We start from the raw sequence: 24,538 nt of genomic DNA, 5'->3' as shown, positions 1-24,538 counted from the left end.
TGTGGAAACACAATGGACTTTTATGGGTCATGTTGCTGCTGAAGATAAATAATGAGTTACTGCTATTGTGAAAAATTTATACATGTATGTGTTAAGTCTGTATTAGGGCACAACAGTGCGAACAAGTATATGTATAAATACATGTAATATATGTGTGCTGGTATAGGAAAATGAGAAATGGAACAATTGTTTTAGTTGCACATATGTCGAGTGCTATGGATATATATGTAGTGTTTGTTTTTGTTTGCTTTTTGTTTGTTTTTCGTAATGTCTAAAGTCATGTAGTTCATAATGTAAGTGTGCCATACATATATGTATTTTTTGAGGTTCCCAATTGATGATTGATACTGTACCTAGCGTCTCTTGTACACATACATGTAAGCAGTTGTATCAATTGATCCTATCTACAAATGTTACAAACTTGTCTGATTCTTTTTCAGTGCTCAGTTCTATGTCACTAAAATTTTAACAATTGTGATATCAAAATCAAGGAATATGTGACATAGCATATATATAAATGATTACATGTATGAATAACAGAGAAATCTCTCACTTATTTTAAATTTGTAGATATATATTTGTGCTCAACTTTATGCCACAAGAATTTAAAAAAATATGATGTCATAATTAACAAATAGGTGACATAACATAAATAATATAAATGATTACATGTATGAATACAAGAGAAACCCTTTCACTTAATTTAAAGTTATATATCTACTGTATAATTGTATTTGTATGAATGAGTTTGGAGAATGAATGGAGCAAATCAAATGTGATGAATGAAAGCGATCGAGTAAAAGGAGTGAAAGAGACCTCCTGTGAGAGGCTATATGTTGTAAGAGGGATGAACCCAGGGTCCCAACCCTGGCATCCCTCAAATTTGCTGGGGAATAAAATCGATTTTGAAACCTTAAAAAAAAAAAAAAAAAAAAAAAAAAAAAAAAAAAAAAAAAGCTCTACTAACCGTAACAGATGTGTGAGCATATAGATTCCAACCCCTTGGACTTTGAAATCGTGTCCCCTGGTAAAAGTCTTGCACCTCCATGTAGGCAGCCATTTTTTAATTCTCGTTATCAGCTTATTTGTTACAATTTTTTAAGTCCCCTGAACGCTAATTACAGTAAATTCAGTATTTGTTATTTATTATTATCTTTTTTTTCTCTTTTGTATTATAAGGATCCATACATAATGAGTCTCCTAAAGGAAAAGGCTGTCCTGCTTTTGGCATCACCGTTGACCTGATAAGTTGAAGAAAGGCTTCACAGCTCGAGCAGTTGCATCTCAACTAAAATGCAGTCCATCCCTAGTCTACAAGACTCTGAAATCTGAAAACCTGTCTGTACGGAGCGTCAAATATACAGCTATCAGTGACAGTGATCTAGATGCTGCTGTTGAAGACCTTCATCAGACACATCCAAATGCAGGAAATGAGGTAAAATGTTATATAAAATATTATGGGTACGTCTCCATGTTTTCCCTACCTTTATATGTAAAGCTGAGGTTGAATATCAACTCCACTCCAAAAGGCAAATACTGTGAAAAATCCTAATATTACAGAAAATTTCCAACCGATAACGGATCCAGGACCTGATCATGACTCTTGATAAGCATTCACTTCTATATTTCTATACTTCTATACTTGTACTTTTGAGTTCTTACTATATATTTTAAACTCTTTCCCTGTCTTGTATTCTTTCCCAATTAATATTCCATATGTATCAAAAGTAGTTTATTATCTCATACCTGAAAGTTTTTGAGAAAATGTCGGAACAAAATGGCCAGTTGTTGTATGCTAATTCATTTAGTTCAAGCATACCAAGTTAATGCAACTATTTTATTTATGAATTATTTATAACCTGCTTGTACATCCAGTGTTTTTCCTGCCTATATATATGGGGCCAAAATAATTTAAGGCCCCATTCCCAATTGTATTTTTTGTAATTTTTTCCCAAATCTATGTCTAAATTTCCCAAATCAGTGATTTGACGCGTATTTTGTGCGATAAAACTAAAAAAATTCAGGAAATCCCAAGCCTGAACGTCGTATTTTAGTAACCATTCTTACACTTGATTCTTAGAAAAGCATAATTGTCTATTCTACCTTTTCCAAGATTTCCATAAACACTGTTCAAATTTTTCATTTCAAATATTAATTTGGGTTTGTCCGTCTGTCTGTAACACTTCGTTTCCGTGCAATAACTGTAACAAATGTAAACTTTTATCGCACAAAATTTCCCAATTTTCACCAGGTGGCAATTTCCCAAAATACCCAGGAAAAACACTGACATCAAGATTTTATTTTGATATTGCAATGTGGAGCAAATGTGCAACAGACCGCCATTTTGTTCATGATGATAACATCCGTATTTTATTTACCTTGTTTCTCTGCCATAAAAACAATATACATGGTCCAATTAAATATTTCATTGATCATTTGGAAAGTTAATTACTAACTTAAAATCACTGATTGAATTTGAATTTAATTGGAAATTTATTGTGACAAAAGAACGTCAATATGGTTATCAAGTGTCGACTAAATTTGACACTGTGAGAGTGGGGAGGGTAAAATTCTGTTGACTATAGTCGACAACAAGGGGTAATTGTGGATTGGTTAAGTTATTGCATTTCAATTTACACAGTTGATGATTTAATAAATAACCTATAAAGGTTTTTGAAAATAACTTCTCTCCAAATTTGACAAACTTGCAATGAAATATTCCCAAAATACACAGGGAAACAATTGCAACTGTTGAATTGCAATTGGTTTAAAATTCAATGCCAATTGCAACAGTCCCATCTAAGTTGAAATGTACGTGTCAATTTTGTTATTTCATTTAGACACAATATTTGTTTTTAGAAACTTTCATCTTGATTTCTTGTTTAGTACTGGTAGTGGTTTTGTTTGTTTAACGAAAAAAAAAACCACATACAAAAATGGTTACCATTAAATTTGAATACTGATTTCAGATGATGAGTGGTTACCTTAGAAGTCAAGGACTTCAACTACAGAGGCATAGAGTCCGTAGTACTCTGAATAGGATTGATCCTGAGGCAGCAGCTCAGAGATGGAGTCGTGCCATAGTGAGACGTGTCTACAAGGTGCCTGTACCAAACAGCCTGTGGCATATAGATGGACACATGCGTCTAATTACCGGTAGGTAACTTTTATATTCTATAATCTCTGCTAAATTTGTCAGGTGACTGATTGGCATAGAAATAATGGGGAAGAGGGATTCATGATTATATATGTTCATTTAATGATTTACATTTTTGTCCTTCTCATCACTTGGTTACATTTCATTTTTATCATACAGGTACTGCATATTTTTAGCCCACCATCATCAGATGGTGGGCTATTCAAATCGCCTTTCGTCCGTGGTCCGTCCGTCCGTCCGTCCTTCTGTCCGTTAACAATTCTTGTTACCGCTATTTCTCAGAAAGCACTGAAGGAATCTTTCTCAAATTTTACATGCATATTGCATTTTGGGACCAATCGATCAACAAAATGGCCGCCAGGCAGCCATCTTGGATTTTGATAGTTAAAGTTTGTTACCGCTATTTCTCAGAAAGTACAGAAGGGATCTCTCTCAAATTTTACATGTAGGTTCCCCTAGGTGTCTAGTTGTGCATATTGCATTTTGGTACCGATTGGTTAACAAGATGGCCGACAGGAAGCCATCTTGGATTTTGACAATGAAGTTTGTTACCGCCATTTCTCAGAAAGTACTGAAGGGATCTCTCTCAAATTTTACATGTAGGTTCCCCTAGGGGCCTAGTTGTGCATATTGCATTTTGGGACCAATCGATCAACAAAATGGCCACCAGGCAGCCATCTTGGATTTTGATAGTTAAAGTTTGTTACCGTTATTTCTCGGAAAGTACTGAAGGGATTTTTCTCAAATTTTACACGTAGGTTCCCCTAGGAGTCTTGTTGTGCATATTGCATTTTTGGACCAATCAGTCAAAAAGACGGCCGACAGGACGCCATCTTGGATTTTGACAATTGAAGTTTGTTACCACTATTTCTCAGAAAGTACTGAAGGGATCTGTCTCAAATTTCAAGTGCATGGTCCCCTAGGTCCCTGGTTATGCATGTTGCATTTTGGTACCGATCGGTTAACAAGATGGCCAACAGGAAGCCATCTTGGATTTTGACAATGAAGTTTGTTACCGCTATTTCTCAGAAAGTACTGAAGTGATTTGTCTCAAATTGCATGTACAGGTCCCCTTGGCGTACAGTTGTGCATATCACATTTTCGGACTGATCGATGAACAAGATGGCTGACAGGCCGCCATCTTGGATTTTGATAGTTGAAGCTTATTACCACTATTTCTCAGAAAGTACTGAAGGGATCGCTCTCAAATTTTACATGTAGGTTCCCCTAGGAGTCTTGTTGTGCATATTGCATTTTGGGACCGATCAGTGAACAAGATGGCCGACAGGACTCCATGTTGGATTTTGACAATTGAAGTTTGTTACCGCTATTTCTCATAAAGTACTGAAGGGATCTGTCTCAAATTGCATTTGCAGGTTCCCCTAGGGGTCTAGTTGTGCATATTCGATTTTGGGACCGATTGATCAACAAGATGGCCGATAGGCCACCATCTTGGATTTTGATAGTTGAAACTTGTTACCACTTTTGCTCAGAAAGTACTGAAGTGATCTGTCTCAAATTTTATATGTAAGTTCCCCTAGGACCTTATTTGTGCCTATTGCATTTTCAACTGATCAGTCAAAAAGATGGCTGACAGGTAGCCATCTTGGAATTTGATAATAAAGTTTGTTTCTCAGAAAGTATTAGAAGGATCTTTCTCAAATTTCATATGTAGTAATATGTACAGCTGTACGAAAAGTTTGAAAAGCAGAGAAAAGATCCCTCTTTTGTTTGTCAGACATAGATCATTCTTTGGTGGGCGCCAAGATCCCTCTGGGATCTCTTGTATTATTAACTCAAACTTTTAATTTTTGAGCTTAAAATGTCTTGTTATATTAAATCTGAAAATAAAATAAATTGTTTTACAGGTTTTTTTGTCAAAATGAATATGATTTTGGACCAGTATCAGAGGAGTGAAATTCACCTATATTTCTCCCAGTTTTCCCCCTATTTTGAAAAAGGGTAGTTCCCCAAAACCTAGCTATAGATTAACCCCTGATATATGACACAAATTCATTTGAACTTGAGTATCATCACCAATGGCTAAATTCGTGAACTATTTTTAATTTTGGACAAGTCTTCATTGCAATTAGGTTCATTTATTTATAATTATTTTTGTTTGTTCTCTTTTCATAGGTGGGGTATTGTGACTCATGGGTGTATAAATGGCTTTTCCCGTTTGATTACATTCCTGGAATATGGAGCTGATAACTCGTCAAAAACAGTCCTGAACCTTTTTATTGGTGCAGTGATGAGATATGGACTGCCAGCAAGAGTGAGGAGTGACCATGGAGGGGAAAATATTCAAGTTGCTCTATTTATGAACTTGGTTCAAAATTCCACAACAAGCCACTTGACAGGGAGGTCAGTCCATAATCAGCGGATAGAGCGCCTGTGGAGAGATGTTCAGGAACAAGTGGGTGATGTTTTCTACCAGAAATTCTACATGATGGAAGACAGTGGCATTCTGGACATCAACAATGACAGCCATATATGTGCCTTACAGATGGTGTATATTCCAGAGGTAAACAAAAAACTGAACTCCTTTATGAAAGGCTGGAACAACCACAGGATGCGGACAGGAGTCCAACAGAACTCCAGAACAAATATGGTCTGAGGGCATGCTGATGGGTGATGCCGAAATTCGTACCGTAGAAACAAATGTAGAAACAAATGCAGACAATTTGAGAGACAAACTTCAGGCATTTGGTTTGAGTGAGACAGATGTTCAACTCAATGATAGCGACAGGGTCATTCAGAGGAGAGGTCATGTGTTGAACTACCAAGATATGCAAAGAATCCTTTACGAAACCTCTGGAGCTGCTTCTTTAGAAGAACAGTACAGGCTTTGTGTTGAAGCAGTTGATAGAATTCTAATTCCATCATGAATCTTGCTGTATTCATATTAACTTTCATGCAACAGCAATACTTTGATGGAATGACTTCTAAGACACAACTATGTGCTGTTGAACTTCATAAATTGTGAATTATAGAGTTACAAAAATAACATTCCTTACATTTTTTGGCTATTAATTATAAACCATACCATTTTTTCATGGTTTTTGTGTTGCAAAGGCGACACTTAGGTACCACTATGTCGGCATCGGCATCCGGGAAATGGTTTCCGTGCAATAGCTTTAGTATTAATTGTCCATTTCAACCAAATTTTATATATTGTTTAATTTGTTTTAATTTATATCAATGAGATCTCAGATGAGTTTGATAATGGTCAAAATTGGTAAATATTAGCAAGAGTTACGGGACTTTAAAATCGTCAAAACAGATAAATCCATGGTTTCCGCTCGATTAATTCAATATTTATTGTTCTATTTCAACCAAATTTTTTGTATTATTTCATATTGAAGAGATCTCATATGAGTTCGATAATGGTCAAAATAGTGTCAATATTCTCAAGAGTTACAGGCCTTTAAAATGATCAAAACTGACAATTTTTTGGTTACTGCTCCATAACTTTTGTATTTATTATGCGATTTCAACCAAATTATTGGTATATATATTGCTTTATATCAATAAGATCGCAGATGGGTTTCATACTGGTCAAAATCGTAACAATATTTTCACCCTAAATAATAACTATTTTTTGTGATGTTTAAACTGCTGTGCAGGCGACACATCCACTTATGTTGAATTCTTGTTCATTAAAATTTGACTTTCATATATGCAATTTGTTTGTTTTTGATTCTACCTATTAGTTCCCCACCATGAATATGCTGGGGACTAATCTTGCATTGTATCGGTCAGACCGACCTTGTCCATGATCTATTCCTAAACTATAAGGCAATGAACTATTTACTTTGCATGTGGGTCCATTTGGGTAAGATAGTGAAAGTGTACCAAAATCATTTACTTCAATTTTGAAATAGCTTGGACTAGGTATGACAGGGAATTTGAAATACAACCTCAAGCTTGTGTACTTTGAAGTTAAAATGCCTTATAGTTTAGTATAATAGTATTGTCAGGACAAGGTTATAATCATTGAAAACAGAAGCTTGTCTTTAGTTTGCATCATTAATAATTTATTTGTATTTTGTGATTATACACATAACAATAAACATTTCAAATACACTACCATGGTAAAGAAGGCTGGAAGTGACAACACAGATGACCAAAATGGCCATCACAAGGTTAAAAGTCAAAGAAAATTAAAAAAGGTCATACATATGTATCAAAACAGAATAAAGTTGAGCTACTATTACACATTTAATAGACAAAACAATTATCTCTAATATCTTCAGAGAAATAACATAAGATGATAAAAGAGAATAAAAAAGGGAAAACAAAATATGGTATTTTAATGCATCTATAATAATTTTAAAAAATGAAATAAAGAATAGTAAGGTCCATATTCAAATCATACAGATCTGAATATTTTAATGTTTCAAAATGTAGGTCGCATTTATGGGGAAGTGTTTAAAGATGCTCCACCGACGACAGAGGCTACACAATACTCATTATTTTAAAAATTATTGGTATTTATGTCTAATTAACACAAAAAATAATATAAAATGATTAATTTTGCTTTGGGTGCATGCACAATCAATACTTCATTCCATATATAGGACATAGTTCCATGAAATTTTTTCATGGTGCAATTAATCTTTTTTTAATATTTTCATTTTGAAATAAAATTCAAATCCCAAACTTTTGAATGGTGGTAATAGTGTAAAGTAAGTAACTTTTGTAGCTAAGAAAAAATACTAATTCGCCTACTCCTGCTTTTAATAGAGAAAAAATACTATTTGTCAGTGGTAGAGCATCTTTAACTAATGAAATAAAAATAACCATTACCAAGTTGAAATTCAAAGAAAATTCTAAAAGGTCATAAATATGCCACAAAACAAAATTAAATTGAGCTACTATTACACATTTAACAAAGGCAAAATTATTAAATTATCTCCAACATTGTCAGCGAAATAACATAAGATGGTAAAATAAGTCATTTTAGGCACTATAAGAGATCAAATGAAAAAGGGAACACATAATATGGTATATTTATGCATCTACAATAATAAGTAAAAAATGGAATTATAGAATAGAAAGGTTTTACATATATTATTTACTCAAATAAACCAATACAATGTGATCAGAACTGTCATCTCCTGTTACATTGCAATAAACCCAGACTCGATCATTTTTGCAAGGAATTTAATTTCAGATTTTATTTATGTATAAGAGTAGTTTCACAAATTAGTATATTGATAAGACTAGGTATTATAACAAAATGGAATTTAATTACATAAACATTTTAAGAAGCATAACATAAACCACAAAATCAGTCTTACACACATATGACTCGTATTCATACCAACGTAATGTATAGCAAGCTTCCAATTTTGCCTTTGAATAGGAAATAAGGATAAAAACAGCTATATTATCTTTGTAAACAGTAATTAAGTCATCTTTGACTTGAAGTTGGCACATAAAGATTGGTGAAGGAAATTGATCCTATTTCTTTTGCTAATAGCATAAAACCCTGTCTACCACTGAGTTATGTTTTTGTACATCTTTGCCATCATTTCATTTCAGGTTTTTTAGGTCACCTGAGACGAAGTCTCAAGTGACCTATTCTAATCGCCTTTTGTCTGTCGTCGTCCGTCGTGCGTCGTGCGTCGTGCGTCGTCCGTCGTATGTCCGTAAACAATTTACATTTTCAACTTCTTCTCCAAAACTGCTGAAGCAATTTCAATGAAATTTTGCACAAACCTTCTAAGGCATAAGGCCAATCAAAATTGTGAATTATATGGTCCCCACCCCCCAGGGAGCTATGGGAGGGGCTAAAAGGGGTAAAATTGACTAAAATTTCAAAAATCTTCTTCTCCACTCACAGATGTGATGGAATTAAATACTCTTCATAGATAGAAAGGTCCTAAAGTCCTTTACAAAAATTGTGAATTATATGACCCTGGGGTCTCAGGTTTCCCCCTGGGGAGGGGGTTAAGTTTACTATAGTTTATATAGGGAAAACACATTTTTGAGTATTATTTGATCATTTGTAATAGGAAATGAGTCAAATATTGTCAGAATTATCCGTATGAGATAGTCATTGAATCCTATTAACCAATTTTCCATAACTGACCCCCAGGGGCCTTAGGGGCGGGGTCAAAAGGGGTCAAATAGGCTATAACTTCAAAAATCTTCTTCTGAAATCCTGGAAATGGTAGAATCACATACTCTTCATAGATGGAAAGGTCTTGAGGTCCTTTACAAAAATTGTGAATTATATGACCCTGGGGTCTCAGGTTTCCCCCTGGGGAGGGGGTTAAGTTTACTATAGTTTATATAGGGAAAACACATTTTTGAGTATTATTTGATCATTTGTAATAGGAAATGAGTCAAATATTGTCAGAATTATCCGTATGAGATGGCCATTGAATCCTATTAACCAATTTTCCATAACTGACCCCCAGGGGCCTTAGGGGCGGGGTCAAAAGGGGTCAAATAGGCTATAACTTCAAAAATCTTCTTCTGAAATCCTGGAAATGGTAGAATCACATACTCTTCGTAGATGGAAAGGTCTTGAGGTCCTTTACAAAAATTGTGAATTATATGACCCTGGGGTCTCAGGTTTCCCCCTGGGGAGGGGGTTAAGTTTACTATAGTTTATATAGGGAAAACACATTTTTGAGTATTATTTGATCATTTGTAATAGGAAATGAGTCAAATATTGTCAGAATTATCCGTATGAGATGGCCATTGAATCCTATTAACCAATTTTCCATAACTGACCCCCAGGGGCCTTAGGGGTGGGGTCAAAAGGGGTCAAATAGGCTATAACTACAAAAATCTTCTTCTGAAATCCTGGAAATGGTAGAATCACATACTCATAGATGGAAAGGTCTTGAGGTCCTTTACAAAAATTGTGAATTATATGACCCTGGGGTCTCACGTTTCCCCCTGGGGAGGGGGTCAAGTTTACTAGGGAAAACACATTTATGAGCATTTTTTGCTCAATTTTCATAGGAAATGAGTCGAACTTGTTTAGAATTATTAGCCTGAGATAACATTTTAATATCATATCTATATTGGTCCTGGTCAACCCCCTCAGGGCACAGGGGCGGGGCCAAAAGGGGCAAATAGGCTAAAACTTTAAAAATCTTCTTCTTAAATACTGGAAATGGTAGAATCAAATACTCGTCATAAAAAAGGCAGGTCTTAAGGTGTTTTATGAAAATTGTGAATTATATGACCCTTGGGTCTCAGGTTTCCCCCTGGGGAGGGGGGTAAGTTTACTGTAGTTTATAAAGGGAAAAGACATTTTTGAGCATTATTTAGTCATTATAATAGGAAATTAGTCAATTGTAGTCAGAATTATCCCTATGTGATGACCATTGAATCTTATTACCAAATTTTCTATGACTGATCCCAAGGGGCCTTAGGGGCGGGGCCAAAACGGGTCAAATAGGCTAAAACTTCAAAAATCTTCTTCTGAAATTCTGGAACTGGTAGAATCAAATACTCTGCATAGATTGAAAGGTCTTAAAGTCCTTTACAAAAATTGTGAATTTCATGGCCCTGGGGTCCCATGTTTCCCTCTGGGGAGGGGGTCAAGTTTACTTTAGTTTATATAGGAAAAACACATTTATGAACATTATTTGCCTATTTTTCATAGGAAATTAGTCAAACTGGGTTAGAATTATTAGTCTGAGATAGCATTTTAACATCATATCCATATTGGTCCTGGCCGACCCCCAGGGGCCAGAGGGGTGGGACCAAAAGGGGTCAAAATAGATAACACTTCAAAAATCTTTCTTCTGAATTCACAGATTTGATGGAACCAAATAATCTGCATAGATTAAAAAGTCAAATTTATAAAATCACTGACTGACTTCAAGGGCCTGATGGGCAAATATATAGTGTTTATATGCATGTCTTTGTTTCATTCTGTATCTGAACACAGGTGACCGTTAAGGCCCATGGGCCTCTTGTTTCTCTTAGTTGAACTTATTACAATTATCACTTAATAGGTAATTTGTGTCATAAATATAATAAGAAAAATGTATTTTAAGCCATATGCATTTGGAATGAGTCATCATTCCTGATAATACAAAGGAACTCTTTTAAATTCTTGAAGGGTGTCATATTCTAGGGGTAAATCCAAGACATTACCACATGTCCTACCAATTGGATGTCTTTGTAGGCCATCCGCATGGTGAAATATCACAGTTATAGCTAATGAGGGCATAACTGATGAACCAGTCACAAACTGGAGAAAACGGATAAGATCTTCATGAGAGGACAATGAAAGAACAAAGTCCTTCAGAAAGTAAAATATACTGTCTGCCTCAGGCCTCAACAGATCAAAGACACGCGAGGCAGTTGGCGCCAACCTTTCACACATTGTCACAAGGCCTTCCTTTGTAACCTGGTGAAAAAAGACATCCTGATAGATATCAGGAATGCCAGATTTCATTTGGTTACAGAGGAAGGAAGGCTTCCCAGTTAATTCATACACTGCTAGGTTCAACACATGCTGCTTAAAAGTGTTCCTTGTAGGAACCACAGACATGTTGAACCTAGAAAACATATCAATTACCTGACAAGTCTCTCCTTGTGACAATGTGTCAAAGGCATCAAGTCCTTTCCTAGTCAACTCTCTCTCGTGCTCTGAGATGAAGGATAGAAAATCCTGTAGCAGTATTTTCTCATCCATCATCGGACCAAGCCCTACATTTAGTAGAACAGTTCTACTTATCCTTACTGGGAGGAATCCTATCAAGGCAATGCCATGGCATAGGATTCTTCCAAGTATAGGAAAAGCTGAAATGGCTTCACAATACTTATGGGGGGGGGGGGGGGGGCATAAAAGGCACTAAAAAATCTTCACCACAAAAAAATTGTATATATGCTCTCTCCCAAAATGCTGTGAACACATCTTTAGTCAGCCCTCCTGCATATTGACCTTCCTCTCCTTCAAACGACACATTTAGCATGTGTTGAAGAATGTCAGCATCTCCATAAACGTCCATAAGGTCTTTCACGACATGATGTCTATGGACTGTGACATGCTTGCTGCCAGAGAGTATGCCGTTGAGATTGCTGAGAGCTATAATATAAAAATAAAAATGTCATATAATTATATTTATAACAAAGGTGCTTTGAGGCTTTATCATAACAATCTTGTTATATATTATGCAGATATATTATTTGAACATTGAGCAGGAAATGAATTTACAATGTTATAAGCATGTTTGTTATACATGTGTCTTACTGTATTAAACACTAAATACCACCACTCTAGTAAAACACTGTATACCACCACTCTAGTACAACACTGTATACCACTACTCTAGTACAACACTGTATACCACTACTCTAGTGCAACACTGTATACCTATACTATAGTACAACATTGTATACCACTACTATAGTACAACACTGTATACCACTACTCTAGTACAACACTGTATACCACTACTCTAGTACAACACTGTACACCACTACTATAGTACAAAACTGTATACCACTACTATAGTACAACACTGTATACCACTACTATAGTACAACACTGTATACCTATACTATAGTACAACATTGTATACCACTACTATAGTACAACACTGTATACCTATACTATAGTACAACATTGTATACCACTACTATAGTGCAACACTGTATACCTATACTATAGTACAACACTGTATACCACTACTATAGTACAACACTGTATACCTATACTATAGTACAACACTGTATACCACTACTATAGTACAACACTGTATACCACTACTCTAGTACAACACTGTATACCTACTATAGTACAACACTGTACCTATACCACTACTCTAGTACAACACTGTATACCACTACTCTAGTACAACACTGTATACCACTACTACTAGTACAACACTGTATACCACCACTACTCTAGTACAACATTGTATACCTATACTATAGTACAACACTGTATACCACTACTTAGTACAACACTGTATACCACTACTCTAGTACAACACTGTATACCACTACTCTAGTACAACACTGTATACCACTACTTAGTACAACACTGTATACCACTACTATAGTACAACACTGTATACCACTACTATAGTACAACACTGTATACCACTACTATAGTACAACACTGTATACCTATACTATAGTACAACACTGTATACCACTACTATAATACAACACTGTATACCACTACTATAGTACAACACCGTATACCACTACTATAGTACAACACTGTATACCACTACTCTAGTACAACACTGTATACCTATACTATAGTACAACACTTTATACCACTACTATAGTACAACACTGTACACCTATACTATAGTACAATACTGTATACCACTACTACTATAATACAACACTGTACACCACTACTATAGTACAACACTGTACACCTATACTATAGTACAACACTGTATACCACTACTCTAGTGCAACACTGTATACCACTACTATAGTACAACACTGTATACCACTACTATAGTACAACACTGTATACCACTACTATTAGTACAACACTGTACACCACTACTCTAGTACAAACACTGTATACCACTACTATAGTACAACACTGTATACCTATACTATAGTACAACACTGTATACCACTACTATAGTACAACACTGTATACCACTACTATAGTACAACACTGTATACCACTACTCTAGTACAACACTGTATACCACTACTATAGTACAACACTGTATACCACTACTCTAGTACAACACTGTATACCACTACTATAGTACAACACTGTATACCACTACTACTAGTACAACACTGTATACCTATACTATAGTACAACACTGTATACCTATACTATAGTACAACACTGTATACCACTACTATAGTACAACACTGTATACCACTACTATAGTACAACACTGTATACCACTACTCTAGTGCAACACTGTATACCACTACTATAGTACAACACTGTATACCACTACTATAGTACAACACTGTATACCACTACTCTAGTACAACACTGTATACCTATACTATAGTACAACACTGTATACCTATACTATAGTACAACACTGTATACCTATACTATAGTACAACACTGTATACCACATCTACTATATAGTACAACACTGTATACCTATACTATAGTACACCACTGTATACCACCAATCTAGTACAACACTGTATACCACTACTCTAGTACAACACTGTATACCTATACTATAGTACAACACTGTATACCACTACTATAGTACAACACTGTATACACCTATACTATAGTACAACACTGTACACCACTACTATAGTACAACACTGTATACCTATACTATAGTACAACACTGTATACCACCATCTAGTACAACACTGTATACCACTACTCTAGTACAACACTGTATACCTATACTATAGTACAACACTGTATACCACTACTATAGTACAACACTGTATACCACTACTCTAGTACAACACTGTATACCTATACTATAGTACAATACTGTATACCACTACTATAGTACAATACTGTATACCACTACTCTAGTACAACACTGTATACCACTACTATAGTACAACACTGTATACCACTACTATAGTACAACACTGTATACCACTACTATAGTACAACACTGTATACCACTACTATAGTACAACACTGTATACCTATACTATAGTACAACACTGTATACCACTACTATAGTACAACACTGTATACCACTACTATAGTACAACACTGTATACCACTACTATAGTACAACACTGTATACCACTACTATAGTACAACACTGTATACCACTACTATAGTACAACACTGTATACCACTACTATAGTACAACACTGTATACCACTACTATAGTACAACACTGTATACCTATACTATAGTACAACACTGTATACCACTACTATAGTACAACACTGTATACCACTACTATAGTACAACACTGTATACCACTACTCTAGTACAACACTGTATACCACTACTCTAGTACAACACTGTATACCTATACTATAGTACAACACTGTATACCTATACTATAGTACAACACTGTATACCACTACTATAGTACAACACTGTATACCTATACTATAGTACAACACTGTACACCTATACTATAGTACAACACTGTATACCTATACTATAGTACAACACTGTATACCACTACTATAGTACAACACTGTATACACCACTATACTATATACAACACTGTATACCACTACTATAGTACAACACTGTATACCACTACTATAGTACAACACTGTATACCACTACTATAGTACAACACTGTATACCACTACTATAGTACAACACTGTATACCACTACTATAGTACAACACTGTATACCTATACTCTAGTACAACACTGTACACCACTACTATAGTACAACACTGTATACCTATACTATAGTACAACACTGTATACCACTACTATAGTACAACACTGTATACCACTACTATAGTACAACACTGTATACCTATACTATAGTACAACACTGTATACCACTACTATAGTACAACACTGTATACCACTACTATAGTACAACACTGTATACCTATACTATAGTACAACACTGTACACCTATACTATAGTACAACACTGTATACCTATACTATAGTACAACACTGTATACCTATACTATAGTACAACACTGTACACCTATACTATAGTACAACACTGTATACCTATACTATAGTACAACACTGTATACCTATACTATAGTACAACACTGTACACCTATACTATAGTACAACACTGTATACCACTACTATAGTACAACACTGTATACCACTACTATAGTACAACACTGTACACCTATACTATAGTACAACACTGTATACCTATACTATAGTACAACACTGTATACCACTACTATAGTACAACACTGTATACCACTACTATAGTACAACACTGTACACCTATACTATAGTACAACACTGTATACCATACTATAGTACAACACTGTATACCCTACTACTATAGTACAACACTGTATACCTATACTATAGTACAACACTGTATACCTATACTATAGTACAACACTGTACACCTACTACTATAGTACAACACTGTATACCACTACTATAGTACAACACTGTATACCACTACTATAGTACAACACTGTACACCTATACTATAGTACAACACTGTATACCACTACTCTAGTACAACACTGTATACCTATACTCTAGTACAACACTGTACACCTATACTATAGTACAACACACTGTACACCATACTATAGTACAACACTGTATACCTATACTATAGTACAACACTGTACACCTATACTATAGTACAACACTGTATACCACTACTATAGTACAACACTGTATACCACTACTATAGTACAACACTGTACACCTATACTATAGTACAACACTGTACACCTATACTATAGTACAACACTGTATACCACTACTCTAGTACAACACTGTATACCACTACTCTAGTACAACACTGTACACCTATACTATAGTACAACACTGTACACCTATACTATAGTACAACACTGTATACCTATACTTAGTACAACACTGTATACCATACTATAGTACAACACTGTATACCACTACTATAGTACAACACTGTATACCACTACTATAGTACAACACTGTATACCACTACTATAGTACAACACTGTATACCACTACTATAGTACAACACTGTATACCACTACTCTAGTACAACACTGTATACCACTACTATAGTACAACACTGTACAACACTGTATACCTATACTATAGTACAACACTGTACTACCTATACATAGTACAACACTGTATACCATACTATAGTACAACACACTGTATACCACTACTATAGTACAACACTGTATACCACTACTATAGTACAACACTGTATACCCTACTACTATAGTACAACACTGTATACCTATACTATAGTACAACACTGTATACCACTACTATAGTACAACACTGTATACCACTACTATAGTACAACACTGTATACCATACTACTATAGTACAACACTGTATACCATACTACTATAGTACAACACTGTATACCTATACTATAGTACAACACTGTATACCTATACTATAGTACAACACTGTATACCTATACTATAGTACAACACTGTATACCACTACTATAGTACAACACTGTATACCACTACTCTAGTGCAACACTGTATACCACTACTATAGTACAACACTGTATACCACTACTATAGTACAACACTGTATACCACTACTATAGTACAACACTGTATACCTATACTATAGTACAACACTGTATACCTATACTATAGTACAACACTGTATACCTATACTATAGTACAACACTGTATACCTATACTATAGTACAACACTGTATACCTAACTACTATAGTACAACACTGTATACCTATACTATAGTACAACACTGTATACCTATACTATAGTACAACACTGTATACCTATACTATAGTACAACACTGTATACATATACTATAGTACAACACTGTATACCTATACTATAGTACAACACTGTATACCACTACTATAGTACAACACTGTATACCTATACTATAGTACAACACTGTATACCTATACTATAGTACAACACTGTATACCTATACTATAGTACAACACTGTATACCTATACTATAGTACAACACTGTATACCACTACTATAGTACAACACTGTATACCTATACTATAGTACAACACTGTATACCTATACTATAGTACAACACTGTATACCACTACTATAGTACAACACTGTATACCTATACTATAGTACAACACTGTATACCACTACTATAGTACAACACTGTACACCTATACTATAGTACAACACTGTATACCTATACTATAGTACAACACTGTATACCATACTATAGTACAACACTGTATACCTATACTATAGTACAACACTGTATACCACTACTATAGTACAACACTGTATACCTATACTATAGTACAACACTGTATACCACTACTATAGTACAACACTGTATACCTTATACTATAGTACAACACTGTATACCTATACTATAGTACAACACTGTATACCTATACTATAGTACAACACTGTATACCTATACTATAGTACAACACTGTATACCTATACTATAGTACAAACACTGTATACCACTACTATAGTACAACACTGTATACCACTACTATAGTACAACACTGTATACCATACTATAGTACAACACTGTATACCACTACTATAGTACAACACTGTATACCACTACTATAGTACAACACTGTATACCACTACTATAGTACAACACTGTATACCACTACTATAGTACAACACTGTATACCACTACTATAGTACAACACACTGTATACCACTACTATAGTACAACACTGTATACCACTACTATAGTACAACACTGTATACCACTACTATAGTACAACACTGTATACCACTACTTAGTACAACACTGTATACTATACTCTAACACTGTATACCACTACTATAGTACAACACTGTATACCTATACTATAGTACAACACTGTATACCTATACTACTATAGTACAACACTGTATACCACTACTATAGTACAACACTGTATACCACTACTATAGTACAACACTGTACACCTATACTATAGTACAACACTGTATACCTATACTATAGTACAACACTGTATACCACTACTATAGTACAACACTGTATACCGTACCTACTATAGTACAACACTGTATACCACTACTATAGTACAACACTGTATACCACTACTATAGTACAACACTGTATACCACTACTACTATAGTACAACACTGTATACCACTACTATAGTACAACACTGTATACCACTACTATAGTACAACACTGTATACCTACTACTATAGTACAACACTGTATACCACTACTATATAGTACAACACTGTATACCACTACTATAGTACAACACTGTATACCACTACTATAGTACAACACTGTATACCACTACTCTAGTACAACACTGTATACACTACTATAGTACAACACTGTATACCATACTATAGTACAACACTGTATACCACTACTATAGTACAACACTGTATACCACTACTATAGTACAACACTGTATACCACTACTCTAGTACAACACTGTATACCACTACTATAGTACAACACTGTATACCACTACTATAGTACAACACACTGTATACCACTACTACTAGTACAACACTGTATACCACTACTCTAGTACAACACTGTATACCACTACTCTAGTACAACACTGTATACCACTACTATAGTACAACACTGTATACCACTACTATAGTACAACACTGTATACCACTACTATAGTACAACACTGTATACCACTACTATAGTACAACACTGTATACCACTACTATAGTACAACACTGTATACCTACTACTATAGTACAACACTGTATACCACTACTATAGTACAACACTGTATACCTATACTATAGTACAACACTGTATACCACTACTATAGTACAACACTGTATACCACTACTCTAGTACAACACTGTATACCACTACTCTAGTACAACACTGTATACCACTACTCTAGTACAACACTGTATACCACTACTATAGTACAACACTGTATACCACTACTCTAGTACAACACTGTATACCACTACTATAGTACAACACTGTATACCACTACTATAGTACAACACTGTATACCACTACTATATAGTACAACACTGTATACCACTACTATAGTACAACACTGTATACCACTACTCTAGTACAACACTGTATACCACTACTATAGTACAACACTGTATACCACTACTATAGTACAACACTGTATACCACTACTCTAGTACAACACTGTATACCACTACTATAGTACAACACTGTATACCACTACTATAGTACAACACTGTATACCACTACTATAGTACAACACTGTATACCACTACTATAGTACAACACTGTATACAACACTGTATACCACTCTAGTAACAACACTGTATACTCTAGATCTGACCATTTAATTTTTTATTTGAATTTGATCAATTGTCTCAAATGTACCACTACTATAGTACAAAAGTCCCCAAATTGTGTCAATTACATTGAAAATTCTTGATCAAGCCGATATGTCTTATTGTCTGTGCCCTTATGCCTCACCCGTATGGAAAGAAATACAAAATGAAAAATTAAAAAATCCAAAGAAAAGTTATATTCCATGTAAAACATTTATTATATCATTAAGACAAAGCAATAATGTAAGTTTTAGACTACAAAGCTCTGTTTTCATTCTACCATGTTAATTATCAAACTTGACAATTTCACTGACACCAGACAAACACCAAGCTGTAATGTCAATACTAATTTATAGCTAGAAAAATCCCATATTTTTTTATAACAGTTAATACATTTGATAACACTTCTTTAACCAAAAATATCATTCAAATAAAGATGTTTTGTATGTGAGGGATAAAACAGTTTCTCTGGCAATAAAATGACGTCATTACATGCAGTTTGATCCCGCCATAGATTTTTCACAAAAAATATAGATAAAATATTTTGAAATTTAAAATATTTTTGAGTGGTTTACCTAAAAATTTGTGGCCGCCTACATGGAGCAGTGTCTTCAAAGAGAATGACGTCATTAGCAAAAAAATGAATTCTCGTAAGCCTTCATGGACAAAAAAATTTGTCAATAGCGAAATCTTGTGTTCAAGTTTTACCATTTTTTTGGCAACCAGATAACAAAAACATATTCAAAAATGCCCCAAAAAGACATGTGGTCGGCCAAATCCATTTACAGGTAGAAATTGGATTTTTTAAAAGTAAATATGAATTTAAAATTTTTAGCAAAATTTGGCAAGAAGAGGAAAATCATCAATTTGATGACGTCATAGGTGGAGCACATCGTGTACATGGTTATAAAAAGTTATGTTTTGATGAATGGCAAGTATGAGAGTATTTATTTATGTGAAATTGATGTGGATCAGAGTTAATATTTTTCGGCCTGAAAAATAAGGGCCAAAATACTGGTCCTATCATATCTACTCCTTTAAAGCGAGCTTGAGCTCAAAGGAATATGAAAGGAGTGTCATTTTTCGTTTTATGATGACACTTAGTATAATGAAAAAGCACCAACCAAATACTTTCCACAACATAATTCTATATTTACAGTTTGATAAATTTAATACCTGTACGAGAGTTTCATCAACAATGTGATTTGGCGTTGGTTGTGGCATAGCCTCTGGGGTTGGTTGGACAACTGGTGGTGGAGGTTGATGGACAACTGGTGGTGGAGGTTGTTGGACAACTGGGTGGTGGCGGTTGTTGGACAACTGGTGGTGGAGGTTGTTGGACAACTGGTGGTGGTGGTTGTTGGACAACTGGTGGTGGAGGTTGTTGGACAACTGACAACTGGTGGTGGAGGTTGTTGGACAACTGGTGGTGGCGGTTGTTGGACAACTGGTGGTGTTGTTGGACAACTGGTGGTGGCGGTAGTTGTGGTGGAGGTTGTTGGACAACTGGTGGTGGTGGTTGTTGGACAACTGGTGGTGGAGGTTGTTGGACAACTGGTGGTGGCGGTTGTTGGACAACTGGTGGTGGAGGTTGTTGGGACAACTGGTGGTGGAGGTTGTTGGACAACTGGTGGTGGTGGTTGTTGGACAACTGGTGGTGGTTGTTGGACAACTAGTGGTGGAGGTTGTTGGACAACTGGTGGTGGCGGTTGTTGGACAACTGGTGGTGGCGGTTGTTGGACAACTGGTGGTGGAGGTTGTTGGACAACTGGTGGTGGCGGTTGTTGGACAACTGGTGGTGGAGGTTGTTGGACAACTGGTGGTGGTGGTTGTTGGACAACTAGTGGTGGAGGTTGTTGGACAACAGCTTCTACATTTTCTCGAACTATCGTTTCTTCTTCCATAAGCAGTGGAGTTTCCTAAAATGAAATCAACCATTAGCACAATATTCATATAGTTACTAAATCATGCATCTATGGCCAGTTATTTATTGCATTTGCAATTAAAACAAGACTCATGCTAAATATTTGTTTTACCTATCAGTGTGGTTGCATATATAGTTAAAATCCATTTACATAAAGAAATCAGGAAAAATGTTTCTCCATGAGTCTGATCTCATGTGTAATATGATATCTGGCAAATTGTGATAATAAACTTCAGTTGTTAAAATCTAAGGTGGCTGCCTGCTGGCCATCTTAGAGACTGATCAGTTCCAAAATGCAATGTTCATAACTAGGCACCAAGAGGAACCTACATATGAAATTTAAGAGAGATCCCTCCAATATGTGTTGTGAGAAATAGTGATGACAAGAATTGTTTATGGACGGATGTTTGAACAAATGAACAACAGACCAAATGTGGTTTAAAAAGCTATCTATGCTCAGACAGTTTTTCACCAAAACATTTCTATGATTCTAACTAGAAATATGATTAAAAATGTCAAAGCCCAAATTACCAATTAATAAAATTAGACAAAATGGGACAATACATGATATGTTATATTTGTATATTTGGGTAACACTAATAGTCGCCATCCCTTGTTCCATGGTATAGGCATTAAAATGTGTACATAATGATGATACCATTAACTGCTTTGCATTACTAAAAGCACTCAATTATGGGTAGGGTGTCCATCAACACTTAATACTTGCCATTCTCAAGTCCCGATTAGGAATAAGGTATAATTTCCCCTGCTTCAAGATGCTTTTCAGATCTGCAACAGCGTCTGCTTCAATTCTACGTAGCTTCTTCCCTTGGTCACACTTGGCGAAGGTAAATCCAATCATTCCAAGGCGTGCATCTGGGTATAATGTGCAAATCATGGACTGAAAGTCATTCAAGGGCATGTCAACTGGAATGGCAGTTTTCACTGGATAGCGATCTTGGTTTGACAAACTGGGCAGATGGGTATCCTGTAAAATAAATCTCATCTTAGGAAAGAAAGAAAAGAACGCTGGGGTACCAATAATACATAATAGAATCACCATCTAACTAGAACTAAATATACCCCCACTATCATTTTGTACACAAGAGATCCCAATTTTGATATGATACCGGTATGTTAAAATGCTATCTCCGGATAAGTTTTACTCATTTTCCTATAGAAATTGAACAAATAATGTTCATAGGGTTTATATAATTCAATACTTCAAAACGACGACTTTAATAACTGTAATGTTTCTAAAAATGCACATTTGAAAGAAAACAAGGATCCACAAGCGTGACATTATCTCCCGCGCAGTTAGTATAAAAACTCAAATACATCAAAGTCAAAGTAACAATGACTTTAAATGTGTGTCAGTATTAAAAACAGGAAAAAATAACAGCATGTAATAAAAAGAAACTGTAATTTGGTTATCTTTTCCATTGTAACAGAAAAAATCCCAAAGATTGAACGTCTGCAACAGCAAAAGAAACAACTATAGGGCACTTGTACAATAAACACAGAAAGTTTCATGGAGCTGATTTTCAATTTTTTCTCATAGCAGATTCCCCCTGATCTCCTTCAAAACCATTTTCAGTGTGTGTTAGTGTCTGTTACATTGCATTGAAAAGTGACATTTTGTGCAACTGCTGCTCAAATATGAAATAACATATTTATAAGACAAATCGTTAATTCAAGATCGAATGGGGGTTATAAAATCTTGCACTTTGCGCCCCCCCCCCCCCTTGTTTACGGATACACTATGGATAATGGCGTCAAAACGTAATTAGAATAGGTCACTTGAGCCTTTCAGGTGACCAAAAAAAGCTGGAAATGTAATTGAAATCTTGACTTGACTAGGCAAATGAATTCAGGGCAATGAAATTTTAGGAACTTGTTTCATAGTTAAAGAAGATTAAGGTCATGTGCTTACCATATCCACAGCGTTGTAGGCGATTAATTTCAACTGACGTTGGCAAATAGTCATCGTTAGCCTTGCTTAGTAGGAAAACAAGAAACTTCCACTCCTTAGGTTTTCTTCCTCTTTTTTGCTCTGAAATAGGAAAAGGAAATCAAAATTTTCAATGTCACATATGAATACATTTTTAACAGTGTGTCATTTAACCATGTTACCAAGTTTCAAGAAAATCCAGTAATATTTGCAAGAGTTATTGACCAAAAAGACGAAAATAGAGTTTTTCGTTAATCAAAGGGCCATAACTCAGCCAAAAAGGGTCAAAAGTCCCGGTCAAACTTGGTCAAGGCCCCAAGACATTTATTCTTTTTATAATTTACATTTTTTTCAGTGTTTTCATCAATAAATGTAATGTACACAAGATAACTGATCAATGATCATCATACATGCTTAATATGTATTTATTATTTCTCTCTTGTGAAATCATACAGACCCTTACACTCTCACATAGCACATTCTCATACGCTGTAGATTATAAGTTTATTCATCCATACAATAATTAAGATACATACACAAACATTCTCTTACTTGCTAAGGTTTTATTTTAATACACTTACATTCACATACACAAAGAACTTACTTACTTTTTAAGTATGATATTTAATCCATCCATATTATTATGTATTA

General features: G+C 35.1%; 1 protein-coding gene and 2 pseudogenes across 1 annotated transcript; 2 read left to right on the top strand and 1 right to left on the bottom strand.

The window, feature by feature from the left end:
- Positions 1-975: 975 nt before the first annotated feature.
- Positions 976-6,778, top strand: LOC138328855 (uncharacterized; annotated as a pseudogene).
- A 4,223-nt stretch (positions 6,779-11,001) lies between these two features.
- LOC138328854 (uncharacterized) lies at positions 11,002-20,642 on the bottom strand (annotated as a pseudogene).
- Positions 20,643-20,949: 307 nt separating this feature from the next.
- On the top strand, positions 20,950-21,688 carry LOC138328853 (loricrin-like). The gene is made up of 2 exons (XM_069275575.1): positions 20,950-20,955; positions 21,239-21,688. Exons 1-2 carry the CDS (start codon positions 20,950-20,952, stop codon positions 21,686-21,688), a joined length of 456 nt encoding a protein of 151 aa, XP_069131676.1.
- The last annotated feature ends 2,850 nt before the right edge of the window (positions 21,689-24,538 follow it).

The sequence above is a fragment of the Argopecten irradians genome, chromosome 8, assembly GCF_041381155.1.
Source record: "Argopecten irradians isolate NY chromosome 8, Ai_NY, whole genome shotgun sequence".
NCBI lineage: Eukaryota > Metazoa > Mollusca > Bivalvia > Pectinida > Pectinidae > Argopecten > Argopecten irradians.
Note: the sequence above shows the minus strand (reverse complement) of the source record. Positions and strands in the feature narration are given on the sequence as shown.